This window comes from Artibeus jamaicensis, unplaced genomic scaffold, assembly GCF_021234435.1.
Source record: "Artibeus jamaicensis isolate MK-2021 breed Jamaican fruit bat unplaced genomic scaffold, CSHL_Jam_final contig_478, whole genome shotgun sequence".
NCBI lineage: Eukaryota > Metazoa > Chordata > Mammalia > Chiroptera > Phyllostomidae > Artibeus > Artibeus jamaicensis.
The window spans coordinates 231,474-258,107 of record NW_026521855.1 but is presented as its reverse complement, the minus strand read 5'-3'; the positions used below and the strand labels follow the sequence as shown (position 1 = coordinate 258,107).

Sequence of the window (26,634 nt, the reverse complement as noted above, 5' to 3'; positions counted from 1 at the left end):
ATTTATGAAAAGGACAAAACTAACACAGATCACACCAACTATTAAATTAACATGTAGTGTATTTCAAATACTCCATTTAATAAGTATTTTAACATAATTCATAAAATTTTAATTCTATTTTTTTAAGGAGAATTCTGTATTATGTTAAAAGACAAAGAGAGACTTCCACCAAGATGGAGGAGTAGGTGAAAACACCTTACATCCTCGCACAACAAAATCTAAAAACAACAAAGTTTTAACAACAACAAACGCAACCAAACCACACAAGAAATCGACAATACGAAGTCCAAAAACAACAAAATGCTCAGCTAAACAGGTGAGGGGGCAAAGCCAGCAGCAGAGTGGGTGGGGGAAAAAAGATCCCCCGACCCTGCGCCACGCAGGCAGCCCAGGGCTAGGATCCCAGGGGCGGGGTAGCTACGGGCAGATGCAGGGAAGAGGGCTGGCAGTGCCCACGCGAGCAGTGAGGCGGACTGAGTGAGCAGAGAGGACCACCATTGCTCCCTTTCGGACCCCGCCCCCACATACGTCACAAACCAGCAACCTCGGTGGCCCTGACCTGGTAAACAACCAAGGCTCCACTCCTCATACAAAATAGGAACAAACAAATAAAAACATGGCTTACAAACAACTCAGGGCCCCACAGCTGATAAATGTAAGGGATGAAGAAATAGCCAAACTTTCAGATGCAAGTTCAAAACACTGGTGATCAGGATGCTCACAGAACTGATTGATTTTAGTCACAAATTAGAGGAACATATGAAGGCTAAACTAATTGAAATGAATGGTAATGCACAGGAAACCAACAGTAGTAAAAGGAAACTGGACTCAAATCAAGGGAGCAGAGACTTCCGCCAAGATGGAGACATAGGTGGAACCACCTTGCCTCTGTGCATAACCAAATCTAAGAACAACTATTTTTAACAACAATAAACACAACCAAGCCACACAGAAAATCAACAATACGGAGTCCAAAGACAACTAAATGCTCAGCTAAACCGGTAAGAGAAGCGAAGCCAGCAGCGGAGCAGGTTGGCAAGAAAAAATCCCTAGGTGGTGCGCGGTGCTCAAGCAGCCGAAGGTGCTGATCGCGGGCTAGTTACGGGAGCACACACAGAAGAGGCATGGCAGGCTGTCTGCGGTCGGTTGGTCGAGCATTTGCGTGCGGATAAACCAGTGAGGAGGGGAGCCTGCTCGGGGCAGCAAGCTCGCACAATTCCGATTGGATAAACAGGCCCGGGGCGAGTGGTGTGACTGGACAGACTGGGCTAGCGGAGAGGACCACATTGCTCCCTCTCTGACCACGCCCCCACACACAGCGTCACAAACCAGCGACCTGGGTCGCCCAGTCCTGGTAAACAACTAAGGCTTCACTCCGCTTACTTAATGGCACAAATACACCAAAATGGCTCTAGGACAACTCAGAGCCCCAGAACCGATAGATCTAAGTGATGAAGAAATAGCCAGTCTTTCAGATGCACAGTTCAAAACACTGGTTATCAGGATCCTTACAGAACTGGTTGATTTTAGTCACAAATTAGAGAAACATATGGAAGCTAAACTAATTGAAATGAATGGTAATACAAAGGAAACCAACAGTATTGGAAAGGAAACTGGGACTCATATCAAGGGAGTGGACCAGAAGGAAGAAAAAAATGATCAAACAGAAAAGAATGAAGAAATAAGAATTCAGAAAAATGAGGAGAAGCTTAGGAACCTCCAGGACATCTTTAAACATTCCAACATGCAAATTATAGGGGTACCAGAAGGGGGAAAGGCACAGCCACCAGTGGAAAACTTATTTGAACAAATAATAAAGGAGAATTTCCCCAATCTGGCAAAGGAAATTGACTTCCAGGAAATCCAGGAAGCTCAGAAAGTCCCAAAGAAGTTGGACCCAAAAAGGAACACACCAAGGCACATCATCATTACATTAGCCAAGACTCAAATGAAGGAGAGAATCCTAGAAGCAGCAAGAGCTAAGGGGACAGTCACCTACAAAGGAGTTCCCATCAGACTGTCAGCTGATTTCTCCAAAGAGACCTTACAGGTAAGAAGGGGCTGGAAAGAGGTATTCCAAGTCATGAAAACCAAAGACCTACAACCAAGATTGCTCTACCCAGCAAAGTTTTCATTTAGAATGGAAGGACAGATGAAGTTCTTCTCAGATAAGACCAAATTCAAGGAGTTCATCATCACCAAGCCCTTATTATATGAAATGTTAAAGGGACTTACCTAAGAAAAAGAAGATAAAAAAGATGAACAGTGAAAGGACAGCAAACTCACAGTTAGTAACAACCACACCTAAAACAAAAGCAAACTAAGAGGACAGCTAGGTCAGGAGCAGAACCATAGAAATGCAGATCACATGGAGGGTTAGCAACAGGGGAGTGGGAGGAGGAGAAGGGGGGAGAAGGTACAGAAAATAAGTAGCATAGACAGTAGATAGAAAATAGATGGGGGGGGCAAGAATAGTATGGGAAATATAGAATCTAAAGAACTTGAGACACATGGTGAGAGAGGGGTGTTCCGGGTGGAGGGGAATGAAGGGGGGAATAGAACAATTGTAATGGCATAATCAATAAAATATATTTAAAAAGAAAAGTGCAGGATATACAAAAGAGGAGTAGTAGTAAGGCTAAAGAATGGCTAATTTGTGAGTTGATGGATGTAAGAAATGCCAGTCCAAGAAAAAGAAAGCCATTTCAGTTAGGGAGTGCAAACAATCTCTATGCTAGAGGGAGATTAAAAAAGTTAGCAGTGATGTAAAGAAGAAAAAACAAAAGAGACAAAATGGTAATGACAGAAAAAAAAATTTTAGATAAAAACAAATTTCAGATTAGCAGACAAATTCTCTTAAATGTTTAGAGAAAGAATAAGTAATTCTAGAAACCCAACATTTTCACACTCAGATTTTAAAGTGTCAGGAGAAAGTCAGTGTGCCACCTACTAACATCTGAATCCAATTACCACATACTTTTCCTCTAGCACAATTTATCTAGGTTTGTTAAAGCTGGTTATGTACTAGAGTAAGCAGTGAATAAAGTCGCTCATAGTTCCTTCTGGGACACTAATTAGCCATGAGATCCCTAAGCCACTCCTCATCTCTGGTCCCATTCCTCCCATCTGTAAAATGAGAGAGTGTACTACAATAAATCACTGCCTGATCAGTCCCAACTCTTAACAGTTTTGTGACTATGGGAGAGTCATTACCAAGTTACTTTGCTACCACACCTTCATCTCACTTTGATATACATAACCTAAAAGATAACATTAACATGCAGTACAGAGCTGAATGCAGAACAGTAAAAAGTCATCAAAAATACTAGGGAAATCAAATCCCTATGCATTTTATAACGAAATCTTCATTGAGAACCTTAATAAGTTTTAAAATAAAAATTTAAAATACATTTTTTACAAACTATAACAATAAAACCAATCAGACATAATATAGTAAAAGGCAGCACATGAGACTAAGAACAAAATCATCAAACAAATTTAACAATCTAAAAATAATTACTGTGTAAAATGATAATCCTGAACTCAGAAAAAGTATCTTCTATTTGAAAAATGAAGGACGTTTATTGTACATTCAGAAAATTTTATCTTAAAAATAAGGCACATAACAATGTTTTAGTTTCAGATACCTATGAAAAAGCTCTTTATAAAATATTACTATTCTGAAAGAAATAGAAAAGTATGTCATTACCAAACTGATAAACACATACGATTATATCCTGGCTGTACATGACTAAATAATAAATAACAGTAACAACAATACCTTATAGTAAATAAACATATACAATGTGTATTATATTACATTAAGCATTTTAAATCCTGAACCACAAAGGAATAAAGTATTTAGGATCATACTCTTTTAATATATTGCAGTAAGAATGTTACCAATGTGGGTAATGTTTATACTTCTTCTCTTCCTAGTAACACCCTGTTTTATAGTCACTACATTAAGATATATGAACGGGAACCCCCAAATCAGATAATTTATTGATAAAAAATTGGGTATGTATTATTACACATTTAAAATTCAGTAACCTTCAAAGTACTCTGTATCTGGTGCAATACATCTATTGAGACATTTAGTCTACTGCTTAAAACAGTTTATGAATGCACCAAAATTTTGATGCCTTTTAGTGCTTCTGCCAGTTTTTATTTCACCTCTTTTCACATTGGTAAAATATTTTGCTTTGAGAACTTTTTCATCAGGAAACCAAAACAAAAAATGTCACTTGGGTTCTCTATGATGTGGCTCAGTGAACTGAGCACCTGCCTGTGAACTGATGGTCACCAGTCCCATCCCCAGTTAGGGCATATGCCTCGTTTGTTAGCCAGGTCCCCCAGTAGTGCGTCCAAGACAGGTAACTTGATAAATGTTTCTTTCCTACATCGATGCTTCTCTCTCTCCCTTCCCATTTCTAAACATAAATAAATAAAACATTTTAAAAACACTGCTTGGGATGAGACTGGGTGAACAGGCAGAATAAGGCACAGGGGTTATACCATTTATTGTCTAAAAATAAACCAATCTGCTGTGTGTGGGCAGTTACACTCATAAATCACCCATCAAGAAATGTGCAAACAATTTGAAAGAATCTTGGAAACAATTCACTGAAGCTGAATGCAACCTCTCACAACAATGCCAGGTAGTTTACAGAACATGGATTCCTAGAACACTCACCTAGCCAGTAACCCTGTACTACAAAGTCCCTGCCCTCCAGAAGATAATTCTGGTTGGTTTTGGTCTCCTCTTATACATTGTATTAACAGTTCTAGTAGTGTTAGCTTTAAACCCAAATGATATTTATTTCAATTCTAAAACAGTAGACACAAAAATTCAGCTTCTCTAAGAGGACTTCAGTGGAAAAGATGAAGTTTGGACACTCAATGCAAACAACTCAAACTTGACTCTTGATAGCCTTGAAGAAGACTAGAAAAATACCCTACTAAGTTTTATTGTAGTGTTTTGCATAACAGCCAAACCACAGAAGCTACCTGTCCATAAATAGATGTGTAGGTAAAGAAGTGGGGCATACATACAATGGAATATTACTCAGCTATAAAAAAAAATGAAGTCTTATCATCTGGGACATTGTGAGTGAATCTACAGGGTGTGGTGCTGAATAAAAGAAAACAGAGAAGGACAACAGATGATTTTACTTATATCAGGAATCTAAAGTACAAAATAAACAAAGAAGTGGAACAGCAACAGACTCATAGATACAGAGAACATTTTAAAGGTTACCAGATGGGAAGGGCTTTGGGATGCTGGCTAAAAAAGGTGAAGGGAGTTAGAAATACAGTTTGGAAGTTACAGAATAGATACAGGGATATAAAGTACAGCACAAGGAATATAGTCAATAATATGAGAATAACTACAGTAATTAGGTAGGTACTTGAAATATTGGAGGAATCACTTTGTAAATTATATAAATGTCTAATTATGATGTTGTATACCTGAAACTAATGTAATATTGTATATCAATAGTAATTTAGAAATAAAAATATTTTTAAAGAATCTGAACTAAAAGTAGCTAACTTCATGATTAATAAAATTCTGAAAAGGAATGATCATAGTAATCTCCTTCAAATATTTAAAATCTAAAGTAAGTCTCAATTAATAAAAATTTAAAACAAAAATACACTTAAAATTAACGCAAAAGCTAAATTTCAATTAGTTTCATCACAAAATTCTGCAAAATAAACCACCTTTGAAAAAATGAGGGAGGATTCACTATTAATGTAAAATAATACAACTGAATTAAGTTTATAGCCTTGAGAAAATGTACCTGACTAATCTAATGCAATCCTCTTATTTTACTGGTAAAATAGAAATTGAGACCTTCCAATATCGAGTGAAATTTTCAATATGCTTCTAATGATCATCAGGTAGAATTTAGAAATTAATAAAAATGAACACATTAAAAATATCAAAGCAGAGGGATCACAATTTAAATACTGAAATGAATAACAATACTTCAAAAGTTTTAAAGACAAACTAGCAATAATTCAAGGCACATGAAATAATGTAAAAAGAAAACGCTAAAAGCAAAATAATTTCTCAGTAAAACACTAAATTTAAGAGACCCTGTTTTATCTCCCCAAAATTTTGGCTACAATATATTCTAAATAAAATGTTATTATCAAAGTTATATTATATGATCTAACATTTTAGATTCTAGACAGTCAACTCTAGATTCTAAGTCAACTCTAGACAGCACAATCCAAGTGTCTGGTCTCACCTCCCAAGGAAATACCAAGACAGGCCAGAATTAGGATCTGCCTCCAATGACTTTTGGAGATACTGAATTGCATAGCTTTCCTTGGTGGCTTTGTCTCCAAGTAGATCCACATTATGATGCATCCATCCTACAATTTAAAAAGTATAAGCATTTACCCACGATTCAACTATTCTACTAGTTTTAAGAACACTAATTACAATATTCTTTTTAGCACATTTATTTATGGTGGATAGAACTTTCCCTAATTTCAAACTACCAAAGATAGCTACAGAAAATCTGGTTCACATAAAAAGATAAAATCAAAGCTACTGAAAAGCTCTTAAGGAAGAGGGAGAAATTGCATCGTACTGGCGCTAAGTATGTTAGAAGTTATAGTTTCTCCTTTCTAAATATAAATTTAGAAAATCCACCTTATAATCAATATAATATAAGCATGATTAATTTACTATATCTTTAAAGGTTAAAGTGTGTTTTTAAAATGTGAGGAGTAAATAAAAACATATAATCAAAGATAAACCATTTAAATAAAAAACAAAATTATGAAATACCCTTTGCCATACTGGCACTGGTTATTTTCACTAATGCCCATATATAATGCCCCAAATTTGAACAAGAATAAAAACAAAACACAGGAAACCTTTATGCTACATTGAAATATAAGTGAAAAATGGGTTCAAGGACCTCTAAGAGCAGTACTAGGATTGATTAATATAATGGTTCAGAATTATTTAGATAAAAATATGTTAATCATGTAAGACAAATATAAACCAGTGTTTCAGCTGTAAGTCAACTAAAGTGTACAAATAACCTTTTGAACTCCTATCTACACAGTTTGCTACTAATGTTATTGAAGATAAGATGGTTGATTATGAAAATACTCATGTTATTGTTCATAACTGTGTTTAAAATTTAGAAACTATTTGATTAAGACCAAATAGAAAAAGTTAAAGGGAAAACAAACAAACACTGAAATATCAAACAGACACGATAAGTAACGAACAAAATCAATTAGTTTTGTTTCATTTACCAAAGACCTCTAAGTAAAAAAAAACTTTTATATATCTGATTTTCTCTTTTAACACACAATATAATGAACTGCTAAGGAAAATACATATTCTTTTACCTTTATGTGAGCCATCTGAATGAATTTATATTATGAATGACTTATGAAAGCAAGCTAAAAACCACTTGTTACCTGTGTGAATGATTTTAATTACATTAACTCCATGTGGTGCCAAACCTGCGGTGTGCCTCCTTGACTGGAGAAGTACTAGGAGTCATGTTGAGAATTTAAAGGGACTAACTGCACTGAAAGCACTGTATTTAAATACATTTTTGAGTGAACTGTCCTAGACAATGAGTATAAATATAATATATCAACTCAAGACAAAAAAATGATATACATTTATAGTAGAAACATTTGTAAATATTTATTTTAAATGCAATTTTAAATTAATAAATGTCACAATCCTAAAACACAAAATTCTAAAATAGAAAATAACTTTTAATTCATGCATACCAAATTTAAAAAATTAATTAAATATTAATTACTTGTTCTCATGCATACCAAATTTTAAAAAATTACGTATATAATAAAAAGTATATTTGCATGTACCTAACTGCTGCAATTCATACCAAATTTTAAAAAATTAATTAAATATATAATAAAAAGTAAATTTGTATGTACCTAACTGTTGCAAAACAGTTGCTTTTACTTGTGCAGGTAGGTTTTCTGTTTGTAAAAGTTGTTCATAGGCTTCTTTTGCAAAATGATACTTCTGCTAAGGAGTAAAAAGAGAGGAATATGCATAGAAAAATTAAAAGCTAAATCTTTAAACAGAAATACTATAGACTATAAAGAGCTAATGATTTAATGTATTTAACTTCTTAAGTTATGAAATGAAAACTAATACATATTTGTAAACTGGCTTATGTATAAAAAATTTAGATATTAATGAAATTTTTGATCTCTATATAAAAAAGTCAAGTGCTAATTTATTGACTAAATATTTCTTTAAACCTGGACAGACTTGTTTCAGAATAACAGTTAATTAAAGGACCCTTCTAAATGACATTAAAAAAATCTGATTTATACAAAAAGTTACCAAAAATTTATTATTTCAATCTCATGTTAGTTGAATTTCACAAAGGTACAGACATATTCTATTATCAAATGTAGCATTAGCATAGACTTTCACAGATACACACAAAATTTTTAAGAAAATAGAGCAGGTTTTACTATCCTTTACAAAATGTTAGATGGTAGGAGTAGTAGTTAAAATCTTTTCTTAATTTTAAAATACAGTTAACCCTTGTACAGCATTTTAGGTAAATGGGTGCTGACCCCCATGCAGCTGATAATCCACATTTAGCTCCTATTTTCAGTAAGATTCATTTTGCCACATTCAAGTAGGAGCCAAAGAAAACTTAATTGCTTGTTAGCAACTCTGGGCATTCTGTGCTTATACTTCATAGCCACCACTTGCCAGATTGGTGCAAGGTAGCTATAATATTCCTTAAACATGGTTGAAATGATGCCCCAGGAATTAGAGGTTGGCTACATATTGTTACACAGCCCCTCAGAGGCTGCTTGGCCCTTTTTATGTCCTTTGTTATTATAAATTTTTAAGGAAATGTATATTAATAGGGAAGGATTCATGCCTCTTCTTCCCTCTAATCTCTGGTTTCTTTCTTATGTTAGGCTTATGTTGTGTACAATAACATATAAGATGGATGGTTTCATTACTAGAATTGAGGCAGGAATGCAGACTAATGGAGCAAAATAGATAACTAGGAATAAAATTGACATATGTATAGTCAACTAATATTCAAAAGTATGCCAAGAATACAAAGAGATATAAGGTTAGTATATTTAATATATGGCATTATTAGGAAAACTGAATATAAGAAAGAAATTGAACACTATCTTTTAAACAGAGACACATGAAGAGATGCTCAATATCATTAGCTATCAGAGAGATGCAAATTAAAACCACAATGAGATACCACTTTACACCAGTCAGGATGGCTATCATAAACAAAGCAACAAACAACAAATGTTGGAGGGGTTGTGGGGAAAAGGGGTCCTTAGTTCACTGTTGGTGGGAGTGCAGACTGGTACAACCATGATGGAAAACAGTATGGAATTTTCTCAGAAAAATAAAAATCGACCTGCCTTTTGACCCAGCAATTCCACTGCTGGGATTATATCCTAAGAATCCTAAAACATCAATATCAAAGAACCTATGCACCACAATGTTTATAGCAGCACAATTTACAATAGCCAAGAGTTGGAAGCAACCTAGGTGCCCATCAGTAAATGAATGGATCCAAAAATTGTGGTACATATACACAATGGAATTCTATGCTACAGAGAGAAAGAAGGAGCTACTACCCTTTGCAACAACATGGATGGAACTGGAAAGCATTATGCTGAGTGAAATAAGCCAGGGGTTGAAAGACAAATACCATATGATCTCACCTTTAACAGGAAGCTAAACAACAAAACAAACAAACAAGCAGAAAAAAAAAACAAACAAAAAACAAAGACACTGAAATAGAGAACAAGGGGATAGTGACCAGAGGGGAGAAGGAAGGGAAGTTAAGGGGAAAAATGGGGGGAGGGATTTGGAGGAACAAATAGGAAGGACACAGGGATGAGAACTAAGGGGGAGTGGAAATGGGAGGGGAGGTGGGGGGCAAGGGGCGGGGGAGGCTGGGATGGGAAAAATAGACAAAAAACTGTACTTGAAAAATAACTAAATAAAATTAAAAAAAATAAAAATAAAATAAAATGCTTAACTGTTAAAAAAAACAAAAAAAAAACAAATTTAAAAGAACTTTAAAAATCTGTAAAACTCTTAGAAAAAAACTTAGGGACACAATTAATGATACTGGTCCTGCCACTACAAAGAAACAGTCGACAGATTCACTGAAACTGCAGCTTTCATGCAGGGAGAAAATATTTGCAAACTATTTCATAATAAGGGGATAAATTGAATATATGTAAGGAACATTTAGATCTCAACAAAAATATTATAACGATTTATTAATAAAGTTAGGGTTTGAATATGAATTTCTCCCCAGAAGACATAAAGATGACCAACAGATTTATGAGACAGTGCTCAGTGTCAGTAATAGTAAGAGAAACACAAATCAAAACCATGAGATACCACTTCAAACCTATGAAAATAGCTATCACCAAAAAACCAAAGCTAGTACTGATATGGAGAAATTGGAAACCTGCATACTTTTGAGGGAATGCAAAAGGATACAGCTGTTAATGTAAAATAGCATAAAAATATCATAAAATTAAAATTAGAAGTAACATATGACCTAGTCCTATTTCTGAGTATTTATCTGAAAGAACTAAAATCAGTATAACAAAGAGATATTATCACTAGTAAATTCACTACAGCACTAACAATAACCATAATAAGGAAAATACCATTGGCAGATGAATGGGTAAAGTTCAATGACAGATGAACAGTTATAAAAATTGTGGTATTTTATAGAATTCTGAAATAACTTTTGTAAGTATATTTTTAATTCTAAGTGGAATTGTTTACCTTTTTGAATTCTTTATTAGTGAATATAAAATACAACTTTTTATTGTTAATTTTGTATCCTGGTATATTCTTGTGTGTATACATGTTTGGGAAAGTATTTATCCTTATGTATGTACATTAGAATGTTGTACATAAGCCCACTGTCTACAGTTCTCTTTCAAAACCTGATAAGACTATAGCATATTTTTGCTACTGTGATATATTTAACACTTTTGAAATAATAGGAAAAATTTGTTAATAAGAGAAAACTCAAAAGTATGTTATTTTTAAAAGTATACTCAGAAAATCAAAGGCCTGAGACCTAGAAATATACCTAAGGAAGTAAAAGATTTGTATACTGAAAAGTACAAAATGTCTATGAAGAAAAAGATAGGAACAAATGGAAAAACATCCCCTATATTGTTGTATGCTAGTATTAAATTATTTATAGTATTGTGTACAGATTTTGGCAATTTCTGTCAAAAATCCCAAAGAAAGAGAGACACACACACACACACACACACCCCTCTATAATTTTGTGGAAATATAAAGAGCACAAATAATCAAGTCAGTCTTGAAAAAAAAAACAAAATTAGAGGTGTCACATTTCCTGAGATTCCTTATGTACAGGCTTTTATAACTCTACATTATAAAGATGCAGGTTAAAAGAAAATAGGTTGGTGGCTCAGAGAAAAAAATACGCCTGTGGAAGAAGGCAAAAACTCAGAAAAGAAGTACTGGGATAATCAGGGTGTTATGGCTGCTGTGAACGTGGTCAGGGTTTCCACAGCTCTTCCATCCTCTAAGGAACTGTCTTCTGAAGAAGGAGACCTCCTTCCCCTGAAGGAGCCAAAGGTGTGAGCTTGAAATGACCTCTCCATCCTGAGCCTATAATGGAATACAAGGCAATCCTGGGTCATAGCAATATATCCTGTGAACACTTCCAGTAGTACTAAGTCCAGAGGTCTAAACCTCTGGTATTACTGGGCACACGCTATGTTTTCCACATAAGATCTATTAAATTAGAAGACTTAGGGATCATCCTACCAAACTGACAGACTTAGTTAAGTCAATTTTGCCATCCAATGCCCACGCTGGGCAGACATACCAGACTTACTGAATATTCTACACATGGTGATTGAGTGCAGTTTGGTAATTCAGTAAAGCCAATGAGGAGGCTCAAAGGAGACTGCACCAAGAAAATCTATGTGAAACTCCCAACACTACTAAGGCAATACTTTTAATTAAGGCCAACAGGGATCCTAATGTGACTCTTCTTGTCTTAGAGCATTAAAAGAGATACATCCTTGAGGGACTGAAGATATGAGTTCCTAAACAGAATATGATGCAGGTGGTAGAACAAAAGCCTACAGAAGACCCCTGTGAATTTCTTGAAAGAATCTATCAGGCCTACAGAAATATACTGATTTGCATGCATAAGCCCCTGAAAATATGAGAATGATGAATATGTCTTTTATTATCACTCAAAGTGAACCTAACATAAAGACCCAGACATTAGAGGAATAGGCATGAATCCTTCCCTATTAATACACATTGCCTTAAAAGTTTATAATAACAAAGGACATAAAAGGGCCAAGCAGCCACTGAGGGGCTGTGTAACAATATGTAGCCAACCTTTAATTCCTGGGGCATCATTTCAACCATGTTTAAGGAATATTATAGCTACCTTGCACCAATCTGGCAAGTCGTGGCTATGAAGTATAAGCACAGAATGCCCAGAGTTGCTAACAAGCAGTTAAGATTTCTTTGATTCCTGCTTGAGTCTGGCAAAAGCAGTCTTATCGGAAAAAGAAAAGAAACCATAATTCAAATGAGAGTTCCCAATAACAGGTAACATTAAGAAAGATTCGTGGGAAGTTGCAGGCAACTGTTACATTTGGATTTCAAACTTTGGGCTTATGGGTCAATTAGTGTATGAAGCTCTGAAAGGATCAGAGTATAGTCCAGGCTTTTGTTTCTTGAAGATACACCTGGCTTTTGCACTGGACTTGGGGCATCCAAACCTTCTAAATTGCTTTCAATTATACATTCACAAAAGGCAGGGTACTGGCATAACAGTTGCCACCCAAATGCTTAATGGCATTTTGTGACCCATCACTTACTTGTCAATGAAATTAAATCATACTGTCTAGGAGTGGCCAGACTGCTTGAGAGCTGTGACAGCCACCTGTGAGCTCTTACAGGAAGCTAAAAATTTTCATTCAGGCAGTCTATCACCATTTGTGCACACCACCAAGCACTGAGCCTGCTGGAGCAAAAAGGAAATTTGTGGCTCATTGCTGGATGAATGGACAGGTACCAAGCCCTCATCCTTTTCCTTCTTTTAAATATAGAATGCTTCATGAATTTGCATGTCATGCTTGCACAGAAGCCATGCTAATGTGTGTATGGGTCCAGTGTTACTATATGTCCTGCTGAAAAATCACCCAAGCCCTTCTTTACAATTCCAACATCTTTGTCAAACCTGTAAATTAAACTGTGCCTCTCTTGACTCAGCTGCACTAATACATGACTGTACTGAGGTAACTGATCAAGTTTATTCTAGCACAATGGATTTACAGGGCCATTTTCCAGAATAGGCAGACTGGACTCTATATGTAGATGGGAGCAGTTATATGGACAAAGGTAATAGAAACACTGGGTATGCAGTTCTGAGTCTTGAAAGAATAGTATATGCCAGGGTTTTGCTGCTGGGAACCCCTGCTCAGAAAACTGAACTGACTGCACTGACAAGGGTACTGGGATTGCCACACAAAATAAGAATGAATGTATCAAGACATTTAACAAAAAAGAGATTAAGATTTTCTTAATTTGGCAATCACATGGTTCAATCCAGGGGGAAAAAAAGAGCATTATTATACCCCCAGTAGAAAGATGAACCATGCACTAGCAATTTTATAATTATTAGAGGCTATTCAGATACCTTTACAGGTGGCAGTTGCACTACCTGGGGCATCAGAAAGAAGATACTAAAGTGGCTAAAGGAAACAATCTGGCTGACTGAGCAGTGAACGAGGCTGCTAAAAGAATCTTTATAATGCCTTTGGTACCTGCTCTAGATTTGTCACATTCTAACCCTGAATATTTGCACACTGAGAGAAAGCTGAGAGCTGATGACGTGATAAACAAAGCCCTGGGACTTCCATACAAGATAGAAGCATAGGTAAGATAGGCTTTACTTCCTCATGCAACCACAAAAAGAATTATACTTAGATCTCAAACTATGTAATTCCCTGACCATTGGAAAGTTGAGCTGTGTCAAAGTCTAACAACTAAGGATTTGACAAAGCCCCATTCATCCACACAGGTAGAAGTGGAGAAAAGACACAGAAAAGTGGTGTGGAATGGAGAAGCAGCTGCAGCAGCAGCAGCATCAGGGAATGGAAGGTCCCATATTCATGTGTGGTGGACAGAAACCAGGAAGGATACCCTTGGGAGTGAGGAATCCCAACCCCACACAAGACAGCATAGCCTAGGGTTCCCAACTAGGCAAGACAACTCCCTGTAACTTCTGGCTGTGAAAACCGGTGGGGGTGGGGAAAGAAACTACCAGAATTTCAGGAGAGTCTGCTTAAAGGGTTTGCAGGGACTTAGAATGTACACAAACCCACCCCCTCTGGGATTTACCACCAGGTAACAACTTGAAGAGTGACCATCACATACAGGGAGTGGATGAAGGAAAACCTCCTGAGGTCAGAGAGTGGCACTGTCCCTTCTTTTTTTGTTTTGGCACTGTCCCTTTAAATCCCTCTTAAAGGGCTTTAAAGCCCTCTACCCACACAGAGCCACAATGTGGTAAAGCTTGTTGCTCCTCCATGACAATTATCTAAGGTTCTGTCCCATAGAATTTACAGATGCCTTTCCTTTAATAGGCCATGTACCTAAGGCAGGGAGTCAAACCAGCTCTACCCAATACACAGAAACTAACATAGGGAGGCTACCAAACTTAAGAGACAAAGAAATATGACCAAATGAAAGAACAAATTAAATCCAAGAAAAAGAATGAAATGAAATGGAGATAGCCAATCTATCAGATGCAGCATTCAAAACACCTGTTATCAGGAAGCTCAAAGAACTCATTGAGTATGGCAACAACATACAGGAAGAAATGAAGGCTACACTAATTACAATAAAGTAAAATCTACAGGGAACCATCAGTAATGGTAACAAGCTGGGATTCAAGTCAACAATTTGAAACAATAGGGAGAAATTAAGATTCAACCAGAACAAAAAGAAAAAGAAAAAAAATAGTAAAAGGTCTCTAAGGGACATCTATCAATGTACCAACCTTCTAATCACAGGGATTCCAGAAGCAGAAGAGCAAGAAATTAAAACTTATTAGAAAAAAATAATGAAAGAAAACTTCTCTAAATTGCTGTAGGAAATACACATACAAGTCCAGAAAGCCTAGAAGTTCCAAGTAAGTTGGACACAAAGAGGACCACACCAAGATAAATTATAATTAAAATGCCAAAGATTAAAGATAAAGAGAAAATGTTAAAAGCATAAATAGAAAAGCTGAGTTACCTACAAAGGAGTTCTCCTAAGACTATCAGCTGATTTCTCAAAAAATTTTGCAGGCTACAACAAACTGGCAAGAAGTATTTAACGTGATGAAAACCAATGCTCTACAACCTACAACACTTTATCCAGCCAAGGTATGACTTATAATGGAAGGGCAGATAAAGTGCTTCTCAGACAAGGTAAAACTAAAGGAGTTCATCATCTCCAAGCCATCGTTATATGAACTGTTAAAGGGAACTATGTAAGAAAAAGATCAAAATTATGAACCAAACTGACGACTATCAATAACTGAATCTAAAATCAAAAACAAAATGAAACAAAAACAGGAACAAAATAATAGCTATGGAGATCACATCAAAGGTTATCAGTGGGGAGGAGGAAGGGGTAGAATGTGGGGAAAGATACAGGGGTAAATAAGCAACTGTAGGTACAAAACAGACATATGGAAATGAAATGAGGGGTTATTAGTGGAGGGAAGGTGGGTATCAGGTGGAGGAGTCAATGGGAGATAAAATGGGACAATTACAGTAACACAATCAATAAAATTTTCTTTACAAAAGAATGCCCTGATAGTAGATGAAGGAAAAAAAAAAGAAGTCACACTGCTTCCTGAAATTTATGAGAGCCAGTCATGAAATATTTGCATAAGGTCTCTCACTATGGAAAAGATTCTTTAACCACCTTCATTAAAACTTGGATAATAGGTCCCAAAACTTCTAAATCTATATGGAAAACTATAGCTAGATGTGTTATGTGCTAGAAAAAAATAACCCAAGACAGATCATCAGAAAAATGATAGGATACAATACAGTAACAGTATAGTGCCTGTTTGAGGACTGGCAAAGAAACTAGATATAGATACTGTAGGTCTGGTGGTGGAAATATTTGCTTATTTTTGTTGACATATTTTCAGGATTGGTAGCAGCCCATCCTACTGGAACTGACGAATCCTTACATGTAGTGAAAGGCTTACTGAAGGAAAAATTCTTTGGCCTATCCAGCAGCATCCAAAGCAATTATGGACCTACTTTTCATTTAGAAATCACACAGAAAGTTTGTGAATTTTTAGAAAATCAGGTTTACTCTACATGGCTTAGAGATCTTAGTCTGCTAAGAAGGCAGAGTAGAAGAATCACATGTTAAAGAGAAATATAGCCAACCTGTGTTAAGTCATGCCCATCAGGAGAAGGTTTACTTATTTCCCTGCTCAGGATAATTGGGGCTCCTTCAAGTGGGATTGAGTCCCTATGTAATTGTGTACAGGTAACCATTTTAGGCTATGATAAGGGTGGGAGAAATGTACATAGCTCAAGAAATAAAGGTAAAGACACTACAACATTTAAGTCATAACTCAGCTATTACTAACGACCTTGCTTGTAGTAATAACCCATCCCTAACAGGAATGGTAACATTCCTTTGAGCCTGCAGATAAGGTGTTCAAGACTTGGATGACAACTTCAACAGAAAGCCAACTAGAAGAGAAGTAGACTGGACCTTAGGACGTACTCCTCACCACTCCATCTGTGAAGCTGGCAGAAATAAAACCTTGGACCCATCACACCAAAGTAAAGAAAGCAACAGAGGAACAATGGACTGCTAAACCTCAAGAAGACCTGAAAATCACCTTTCAAAAACAATGACATATTCTTTTGTTTCTTTTTTAACCTCACATTATGGAGAAATGTTACTTTTAAATGAGATGAAAATATTTGGGTATATTTAGCAAAATGTTCTATACATCTCCTAATTTTGTCTTGCAGGAGGAACTTATGTTAAATAAACTTTTATTTATTTTTTCTACCCATACCAATTAACTGTGGACCTGTGGTAAAATAATTAATGTGGCCCCAGCTGCTGAGCCTGCAACTTTAATCAGCTGTATGAGAAACTATTTTAGATAAATTGTAACAACACTACTTAAATGTCTTGTGTTTTTAGTCACATTGAATTGCCTACATCAGTGGTTTCTTGTATGTGGAAGGATGGTTTATTCTATAGTAAAACGATTATTTCTATATGTAACAAATCTTATAGAAATGAGATAATTAAAAACTAACAATGGGGAATGATAGGGAAATTTAAGAGATAAAAGATTTTAGCTTTAGTTGTAGGCTTAAGTGACTAATGCATTTGGAAAGCTGTCATTCCAGGAACTGTAATGAATGACCTATGTGCCTCCAGTATGTGGACATGCAGTTCAACCTTTGTGTCCCAGGTGGTCTGCAAGCTATCAAGATGATCTCTGAGACATAATATTCTATGGAATAAACTTCTGTGATGCAGATAAAGAATTGTCTATCAACAAATAGGGAAATACTATAAAAGTCACTGCAGTTTTGTACTTCTTATATGATTAATCTTTTTTCCCCAAATTCCTTACCTACTTCTGCTTCTCCTTATAAAAAGGGCATCTTGTGGTGAGAAATTAAGATGAGTTTTAGGGTGTATATACTGCCATCTTGTTATACCTGTTATTTCAAAAAAAGTGCCCACAAAAAATCAGCTTATCTCTGCTTATTGGCTGGGTGGTGACAGGAAAAACAAAAGCTAATTTTCAAGTTTCAAGCTTCAGGGGCAGCCCATATGTGGCAGTGGGTCTCAATGTGCCGTGAGTCTTCTACTCATTGGTCAATGGCATAATACTGGTGGTACGTAACCTCAGTGTCCACCTTGGCCCCCTCCTTTTACCTCCTGCACAACATAGGCAACTACCAAACATGGATCACCCTGTAGTTCCTAACAGGTAGACTAAGGCCAGTCACAGACAGCCTTTGACATTGACCAGCATGGAAAGCACACACAAGCGTTATCCAAACCAACATATCTGGTGGCTAACTTCAGACAACATTAGAACACAATACAATGAACTTAATAAGCATTACAGTAAAAAGGAAGGTAAAATCTGGACAGAAGCTGATGGGGTGAGTAGTTTCATGAAGTCAGACTGCACAGAGAAGTTCATATACTGTGGCCCAAGTAAATTATCAGTCAGGTAGTATAGTCAACTCCACCTACAGATAGGTCATATGACACTATTACATACTGGCACCACGTGAAGAATAAGCAACAGGACATAGAAATGAATACAGAGGGGCAAACAAAATATGATGACAAAGAAACATATCAAAAGTGGGGGGAAAAACAGGACAAAGTGCCAGGAAAAAAAACCTAAATGAAACAAAGGCAAGCAATCTACTAAGTGCGTAATTCAAAATAATGAATATCGGGATAGTCAAGGAAAAGAAAAAAAGTTAAAAAGATCTCATCAGAAATGAAGAATACAATATTGAGATGAAGAATACGCTAGAATAATTCAGCAGTAGGATAGATGAGGCAGAAGATCATATCAGTAATACGGAGGACAAGTTAGGAGAAAACACCAAATCAGATCAATCAACAATAAAATGAGGATAGTTTAAAGGACTTCTGAGACAACATTAAGTGGAACCACATTTGTGGGTAACAGAAGACAGGAGAGATAACAAGGGTTACAGCCTATTTAAAAAAATAATCAAAAACTTTCCTAATCTGTTGAAGCAAAAAGCCACACAAGTATATGAAGCACAGAAAGTCCCTAACAAGATAAACTCAGAGAGACGTACAACAAAGATTAAAATGCTGAAGGTTCAACACAAAGACAGAATCATAAAAACAAGAAGAGAAAGAGAGTAACTGACAAGGGATCTCCTTTAAGATTGTCAGCTATTTTCTCAGTGGAAATATTTCAGACCAGAAGGATTTGTCAGTAAATATGCACAGAGACAAAAACACAAGGAGTTACAACTAAGATTACTTCACCCAGCAAGGCAAGCATTTAAAGTTAAAAGTGAAATAAAGAGCTTCTCAGACAAGAGAAAGCTAAAGGAGTACCTCCCCAATTAACTAGTATATATAAGAAATGTTAAAGGGAAGTTTTAAAGATGAAAAAAGGAACATAAACTTGAAATAACAGAAAGGTAATAAATACATATCTATCAATAATTATTTTAAATATAAATATGTTAAACACTCAGATGAAAAGACATATAGTAGCAAAATGCATTTAAAAAAGACTGAAATCTAAGAAGGTTATGGAGTAAATGAAAGCTACATGAACCTCCTCCGAGCATGAAAATGGAATTACAACAAAATTGTAGAGAAATCATTCTGAATAACCAATGGAACACTAGCTGGACAGAAGCCTTATAACAACAGCCAGATGGAAGAAGCCAGATCCCCACAATGAGACTGACAGGAAGTGAAGAAGGGACATGAGAGGGATGGCTGGGCTCCTATGGATGGCAGCTGAAGTTCTGGAGGGATATTTCAGCAGCTGGGGAGTTAGCCCACACAAGTGTGGGGTCTAAACCCCAAGTTTGGCTCCTTGGGCTACCAAACCAGGGCTTAAAATGAACCCAGATAACATCCACTTGTGCAGAGCAGCAGAGTTTCTGTCTGCCACAGAAAGATGGCTGGGGACACAAAGATGCCAATGCATAAATGCCAATGCATAAAGTTTTATTTGCAGCCACTTACCCTAGGCTCCAGCAAGAGAGGGCAGAGTGGACTAGAGATGCCTGAGGAGTCAGGCATTGGTGGTTCTAGGGAGAGAGCTCACAGAGCAGACACAAGGATCCCTGTGCTTAGGCATCTCGCTCAGGCAGGCAGGCACTCCTCTATAAATGTCTGTCTGAAAGGATGCAATACTCCCACCTACACAACTACTCTGCCCCTTCCTGTGGAGTTTAAGGTAGGCTGCTGATTAAAGTCTGATTAGATTAACAACTGATTTGTTTAGTGGCTGATTAGTTTAATAGCTAAGGCAGAAAATATAAGGGAGAAATTAAAATGGGATGACAAAGAAATAGATCCCAAATGAAAGAACAAGAGAATTTTCCAGAAGAATGAGATAAAATGAAGGCAAGCAATTTATCAGAGAGTTTACAGTTATAAGGATACTTGAAAACATGCAAGACACAGAAACTATAAAAATGGATTAGTATAAATAAAGAATGCAATATCTGAAATAAATAATACACTAGAAGGAATAAACAGTAGGTTAGATGAAGCAGGGGATGAAATCAGAAATGGCAAGACAAAGGAGAAAAAAAACCCCACCCAGACAGAGCAGCAAAAAGAAAGTAACATTTAAAAAGATGAGGAGAGCTTAAGAAACATAGACAACATAAAATGTAACAAGATCTACTTCACCAGAATACCAGGAGGAGAAGACAGCAAGCTAGAAATTGAGAACACATTTGAGTAAAAAGTGACTGGTAAATTCCATAATCTGGTGAAGTAAAAAGACATACAAGTCCATGAAGCTTGCAGAGTCTCAAACAAGTTGGACCCAAAGAAGACCACACTAAGACACATCAAAATTAAAATTGCAAGGCTTAAAGACAAAGAGAGAATCCAAAAGCTGCAAGAGAAAAGCAAGTAGTTACCTACAAGGAAGCACTAATTAGACTGTCACTGGATGGGTATAACAAGAACATTTCAGGCCAGAGGTGAGTGATATAAAATATTCAAGGTATGAAAAGCAAAAAACTACAGCCAAGTCTACTTTAACCCCCTAGGCTATCATTGAAAACTGAAGGAGAAACAAGGAGCTCCTCAGATAAAAAAAAGCCAAAGGAGTTTGTTAACACCAAAACCAGTACTGTAACAGATGGTAAAGGGCTTGCTTTAAGAATAGAAGAAGAAGATGAGGACAAGGTGGAGGAAGAGGAAGAAGGAAGGAGAAGAGGAAAATAGTATAACAATAAATCAACACTAAATATGTATCCACCGATAACCACCTTAAATGTCAAAAGCTTAAATGCTCCAACCAAGAGGCACAGGGTAGCTGAATGAATAAGAAAACATGAGCCATATATGTGTCTCCACAAGACCTATCTAAGACTAAAAGATACATATAGACTGTAAATAAAGGGTTGGAAGAGATATTTCATGCAAATGAAAAGGAAAAAAAAAGCTGGGGTATCAGTAGTTACACCTGAAAAAATGAGACTTTAAAACCAAGGCTACAGTAAGAGACACAGGACACTAATGATGATAAAGAGAACAATCCGACAATAGAGTAGAACCCTAGTAAGCAACTGTGCACTTAACTTAGGAGCAACCAAATACGTAAAGGAAATCTTGATGGACATACAGGGAGAGATTGACAGAAATACAGCATAGTTGGAGATTTTAACACCCTATTGTCTTCAATGGATAGATCTTCCAGATGGAAAATCAACAAGGAGACACGAGCCTTAAACGACACACTAGATCAAAATCATTTAATTGATATCTTCAGAGCATTTCACCCCAAAGTAACAGAATATACATACTTTTCAAATACATATGGAATGTTTTCTAGGGTAGAGCACATGCTAGGACACAAAGCAAATTTTAATAAATATAAGAAGCTTGAAAGCCTATCAAGAATCTTCTCTGACCACAATGTTATGAACTAGAAATCAATCACAAAAACACTGGAAAAAACACAGAGACATGGAAGCTAAACACATTAAACAATGAAGGGTCAACAATGAGATCAACAAAAAAATGAAAAAATACCTGGACACAAATGAAAATTAGGACACAAAAATCCAAAATCTGTGGGACACTGGGAAAGCAATTCTGAGGGAAACCCACAGCATTATAGATCTATAAAAAGCTCATATTTACAATCTAACTTCACATTTAAAGGATTTTTAAAAAGAACAACAAAGCCCAAAGTGAGCAGAAGGAAGGAAATGAAAAACATCACAGGAGAAATAAAAATAACAGAGTCTACAAAAATAATACAATCAGTGAATCCAGGAGCTGGTTCCTTGAAAGGATAAATGAGTTTGACAAACCTTTAACCAGAGTCAACAAGAAACAAAGAGAACAGACCCAAATAAATAGAATCACCCCAAAACAAGTAACCATAACTTCTTTTAAATGAAAAAGAAGTAACAATTGACACCAATATAATGAACAACTATATACCAACAAAGTGGACAAACTGAATAAAATGGATAAATTCCTAGAAACACAGAATCTTCCAAAACTCAAATCAGGAAGAATCAGAGAATGTGAATAGGCAAATTATACCCCAGTGAAATTGAAGAGTAATCAAAACCTCCCAAAAAACAAAAGCCCTGAACCAGATGGCTCACAAGAGAATTTATTCAAACATTTTGAGAAAAACTAACACCTCTCATCAATCTATTTCTTAAAATTCAAGAAGAGGAAAAGCTCCCAATCCTAATTTACAAAGTCTCATTATCCTAATTCCAAATTATAGGCCAATGTTCCTGAGGACATAAATGCTAAAATACTCAATGAAATATTAGGAAACAGAAGAAAGAAATGTGTCAAAAAAATCATATATCAGACTTCCAACAAGATGGAGGTGTAGGTGGAAACACTGTGTCTTCTCCCACAACCAAGTTTAAAGACAACATAGTTTTAGTAACACAAATGCATGCAAAACACATAAAATTGAATCATACCAAGTCCGAAGCCCGACAACAACTAACCACTCAGCCACTCCGATAAAAAGGGCAGAGCCAGCAGCAGAGCAGGTCAGGCAGGAAAGATTCCCCAACCAAGGACAGCAGGCAGCCCTGGGAGGATCCCAGGTGCAGGGTAGCAACAGGTGGCCCCAGTGAGGGCGCAAGACGGCAGGCTGATCACGGTCACACATTCGCCTGCAGATAAACCAGTGAAGGAGTGAGCAGTGAGACAGGCTGCGCAGGCCACAGCGGCAGGAAGAAGCAGTGGGGACCTCCATTGCCCCTCTTTGACACACAGCGTCACAAACCAATGATCTGGGCGGCCCTGCCCTGGTGAACACCTAAGGCTCTCCTCCTCATACATAACAGGCGCGAACAGACCAAAACATGGCTCTATAAGAACTCAAAGCTACAGAGCCGATAACTCAAGAGTAACCAAGAGATAGGCAACCTGTCAGATGCGCAATTCTTGGTTATCTCTAGGTAACCAAGAGATAGCCAACCTGTCAGATGCGCAATTCAAAACACTGCTGATCAGGATGCTCATAGAACTGGTTGATTTTAGTCACAATTTAGAGAAACAAATGAAGTCTAAACTAACTGAAATGAAGGGAAATGCAAAGGAAAACAATAGTGATGGAAAGGAAACTGGGACTCAAAGCAAGGGAGCGAACCAGAAGGAAGAAAATAATTACCAAACAGAAAAGAATGAAGAAACAAGAATTCAAGGACTTCCGCCAAGATGGAGGCATAGGGCATAGGTGGATAGGCCATGCCTTCTCACACAACCAAGTTTAGAGACAACTAAATATTAGCAAAAGAAAACACAGCCAGAACACAGAAAATTGAACTTTTCGGAAGTCTGTTAACAACAAATTCTTCAGCCTGACCGGTAAGGGGTGAAAGCAGCAGCTGGTGGAGTAGGGTTGCACAGGAAAACTCTGTCAGACAGACTCGGGTGCTCGGAATCCAGGCGCAGGGTTGGATCTAGTGAGCGACCGAGCCAGCAACCAAGTGAGCAACTGCGGGGAACCAGCGAGGGAGCAGGGCTGCGGGTTGACTGTGGTCACACATTGGTGAGCGGATAGACAAGGGAGGGAGTGGGCGATTGGACCAGGACCCAGCAGGTCCCCACAGCAAGTGGCAAGTGGTAGCAAAGGGCGCCGCCATTTCCCCACTCTGAACCCACCTCCACATACAGCGTCATAACCCAGCCACTCTGAGTGGCCTGGCCTGGTGAACCACCTAAGGCTCTGCTCCTCACCCAGCGGCTGGAAACAGCAGAGGGGGTCGCCATTTCCGAGCTCTGACCACGCCCCCACATACAGCATCACAACCCAGCGACCTGGGAGTCCAAGGCTCCACTTCTCACACTTAAAGGGCGGGAACAGACCAAAAATGGCGCAAGAAGATCTCAAAACCCCAGAGCCTATAGATCTAAGCGATGAAGAAATAGCAAAACTCTCAGACACACAGTTTAAAACACTGGTGATCAGGATCCTCACAGAACTGGTTGATTATAGCCACAAATTAGACAAATATATGAAGGCGAAACTAATTGAAATGAATGGAATTGCACAGGAAACCAATAGCAATGAAAAGGAAACTGGGACTCAAATCAATGGAGTGGACCAGAAGAAAGCAAATAATGGCCAAACAGAAAAGAGTCAAGAAGCAAGAATTCAAAGAAATGAGGAGAGTCTTAGGAACCTCCAGGACATCTTTAAATGCTCCGACATCCGAATTATAGGAGTACCGGAAGGGAAAGAGGAATCCAGCCACAAGTGGAAAACATATTTGAACAAATAATAAAGGAGAACTTCCCCAATCTGGCAAAGAAAACAGACTTCCAGGAAATCCAGGAAGCTCAGAGAGTCCCAAAGAAGTTGGACTCAAGAAGGAACACACCAAGGCACATCATAATTACATTAGCCAAGATTAAAATGAAGGAGAGAATCCTAGAAGCAGCAAGAGCTAAGGGGACAGTCACCTACAAAGGAGTTCCCATCAGACTGTCAGCTGATTTCTCAAAAGAGACCTTACAGGCAAGAAGGGGCTGGAAAGAGGTATTCCAAGTCATGAAAACCAAAGACCTACAACCAAGATTGCTGTATCCAGCAAAGCTTTCATTTAGAATGGAAGGACAGACAAAGTGCTTCTCAGATAAGATCAAATTCAAGGAGTTCATCATCACCAAGCCCTTATTATATGAAACGACAAAGGCATTTATCTAAGAAAAAGAAGACAAAAAACATGAACAGTGAAAGGACAGCAAACTCACAGTTATTAACAACCACACCTAAAACAAAAGCAAATTAAGCAGACAGCTAGAGCAGAAGCAGAACCATAGAAATGGAGATCACCTAATGGGTTAGGGGAGTGGGAGGAGGAGAAGCAGAGAGAAGGTACAGAGAATAAGCATAGACGGTAGGTAGAAAATAGGGGATATGATATATTTAACAAATAAATAAAATTTCAAAAAAGATCATATATCATCAAAAGATTTATTACAGGAATTAGAAATTGGTACAACATTCATAAATTTATAAATGTGATTTACCACTAAAAAAACTGAAGGATAAAATCGAAATAATTGTATCATTATTGCAGAGCAGAAAGATCTGATAAAATCCAGCACCCAATTATGATAAAAACTCTCACCAATGTGGGAGCAAAAGGAACATACCTAAATATAACCAAGGCCATAAGTGCAGCAGAATATATATTCTTTTAAAGGGCACATGAAATACTTTCTAAAATAGAAAACATGTTAGTACACAAGAAAAATACCAGTAATTTTTTTTATTTTTAAAATATTTTATTTATTTATATTTAGAAAGGGGAAGAGAGGGAGAAAGAGAGGGACATATCAATGTGAAATTGTCTCTCAGGCAGTCTCAAATGGGGACCCAGCTTGCAGCCCAGGCATATGCTCTGACTGGGAACTTCACCAGTGACCTTTGGCTTGCAGGCCAGCACTCAATCCATGGAGCAACACTAGCCAGTGCTTAATAAATTTTCAGAAGTTTGAAACCATATGAAGTACCCTCTCCAAACACAATGGTATGAACATATATCAGTTAAGAGTAACACTGAAAACCACAAAATTACATGTATGCTAAATAATGTTACTAAACAGTAAATAGGTTAACAGTGAAAAGAAAAAATATAAAAAAATACCATGAGATGAATAAAAATGAAAACACAAAACACCACTATCTATAGAATATGGTAAAATACTAAGATGAAAAATTACAGCATTACAGGTGAACCTCAAGAAACAAAAATAATCAATAAAAGAGGTGGTTCTCCAAAAAGACAAGCAATATTCATAAACATTTCACAATGGATACCACAGAAACAAAAAATTTAAAGAACATAATATAAACAATTATATGGAAATAAATCGAACAATTTGGAAGAAACACATAGATTCCTAGAAATTTACAATCTTCTAAGACTATGGTTATAAGAAACAAATCTGAACTGATTATGAAAATAAAATTGAAACAATAATAAAAAAACTTTAAGCCAATAAAAGGTCTGTATCACATGACTTCACAAGTAAATTTTAAGCTGGTAAGATCAGACACTACACTTGATCTTACTAAATATTCTGAAAAGCAATTCACACAGGTGAATTTTAATAACTCTCATGGAACATCTAACATGTATCTATCTCAATTCCAAACATTTCTAAAGGTGTTGACACCAAGCTGATTTTAGCAGGCCATCATTGTCCTGACTGCAAACCCAGATGAATAAACTACAAAGAAAAAAGATTACATCCAATTCTTTAATGATAACAGTCCA

The 26,634-nt window shown here is 36.8% G+C and overlaps 1 protein-coding gene and 1 pseudogene across 14 annotated transcripts in view; both read right to left on the bottom strand.

Moving 5' to 3' along the window:
* LOC128627868 (lysine-specific demethylase 6A-like) overlaps window positions 1–26,634 on the bottom strand; it is a 235,619-nt gene that overhangs the window by 87,547 nt on the left and 121,438 nt on the right. For 13 of the 14 annotated variants that reach the window (XM_053668197.1, XM_053668198.1, XM_053668184.1 and 10 more), the window contains 2 exons: window positions 7,945–8,038; window positions 6,258–6,384 (listed from right to left, as the gene is read on the bottom strand). In XM_053668197.1, coding sequence (XP_053524172.1) covers window positions 6,258–6,384; window positions 7,945–8,038 — 221 coding nt within the window. The remainder of the gene's footprint in view (window positions 1–6,257; window positions 6,385–7,944; window positions 8,039–26,634) is intronic. The other variant, XM_053668185.1, reaches the window with a different exon arrangement.
* LOC128627872 (uncharacterized) lies at window positions 13,149–13,249 on the bottom strand (annotated as a pseudogene).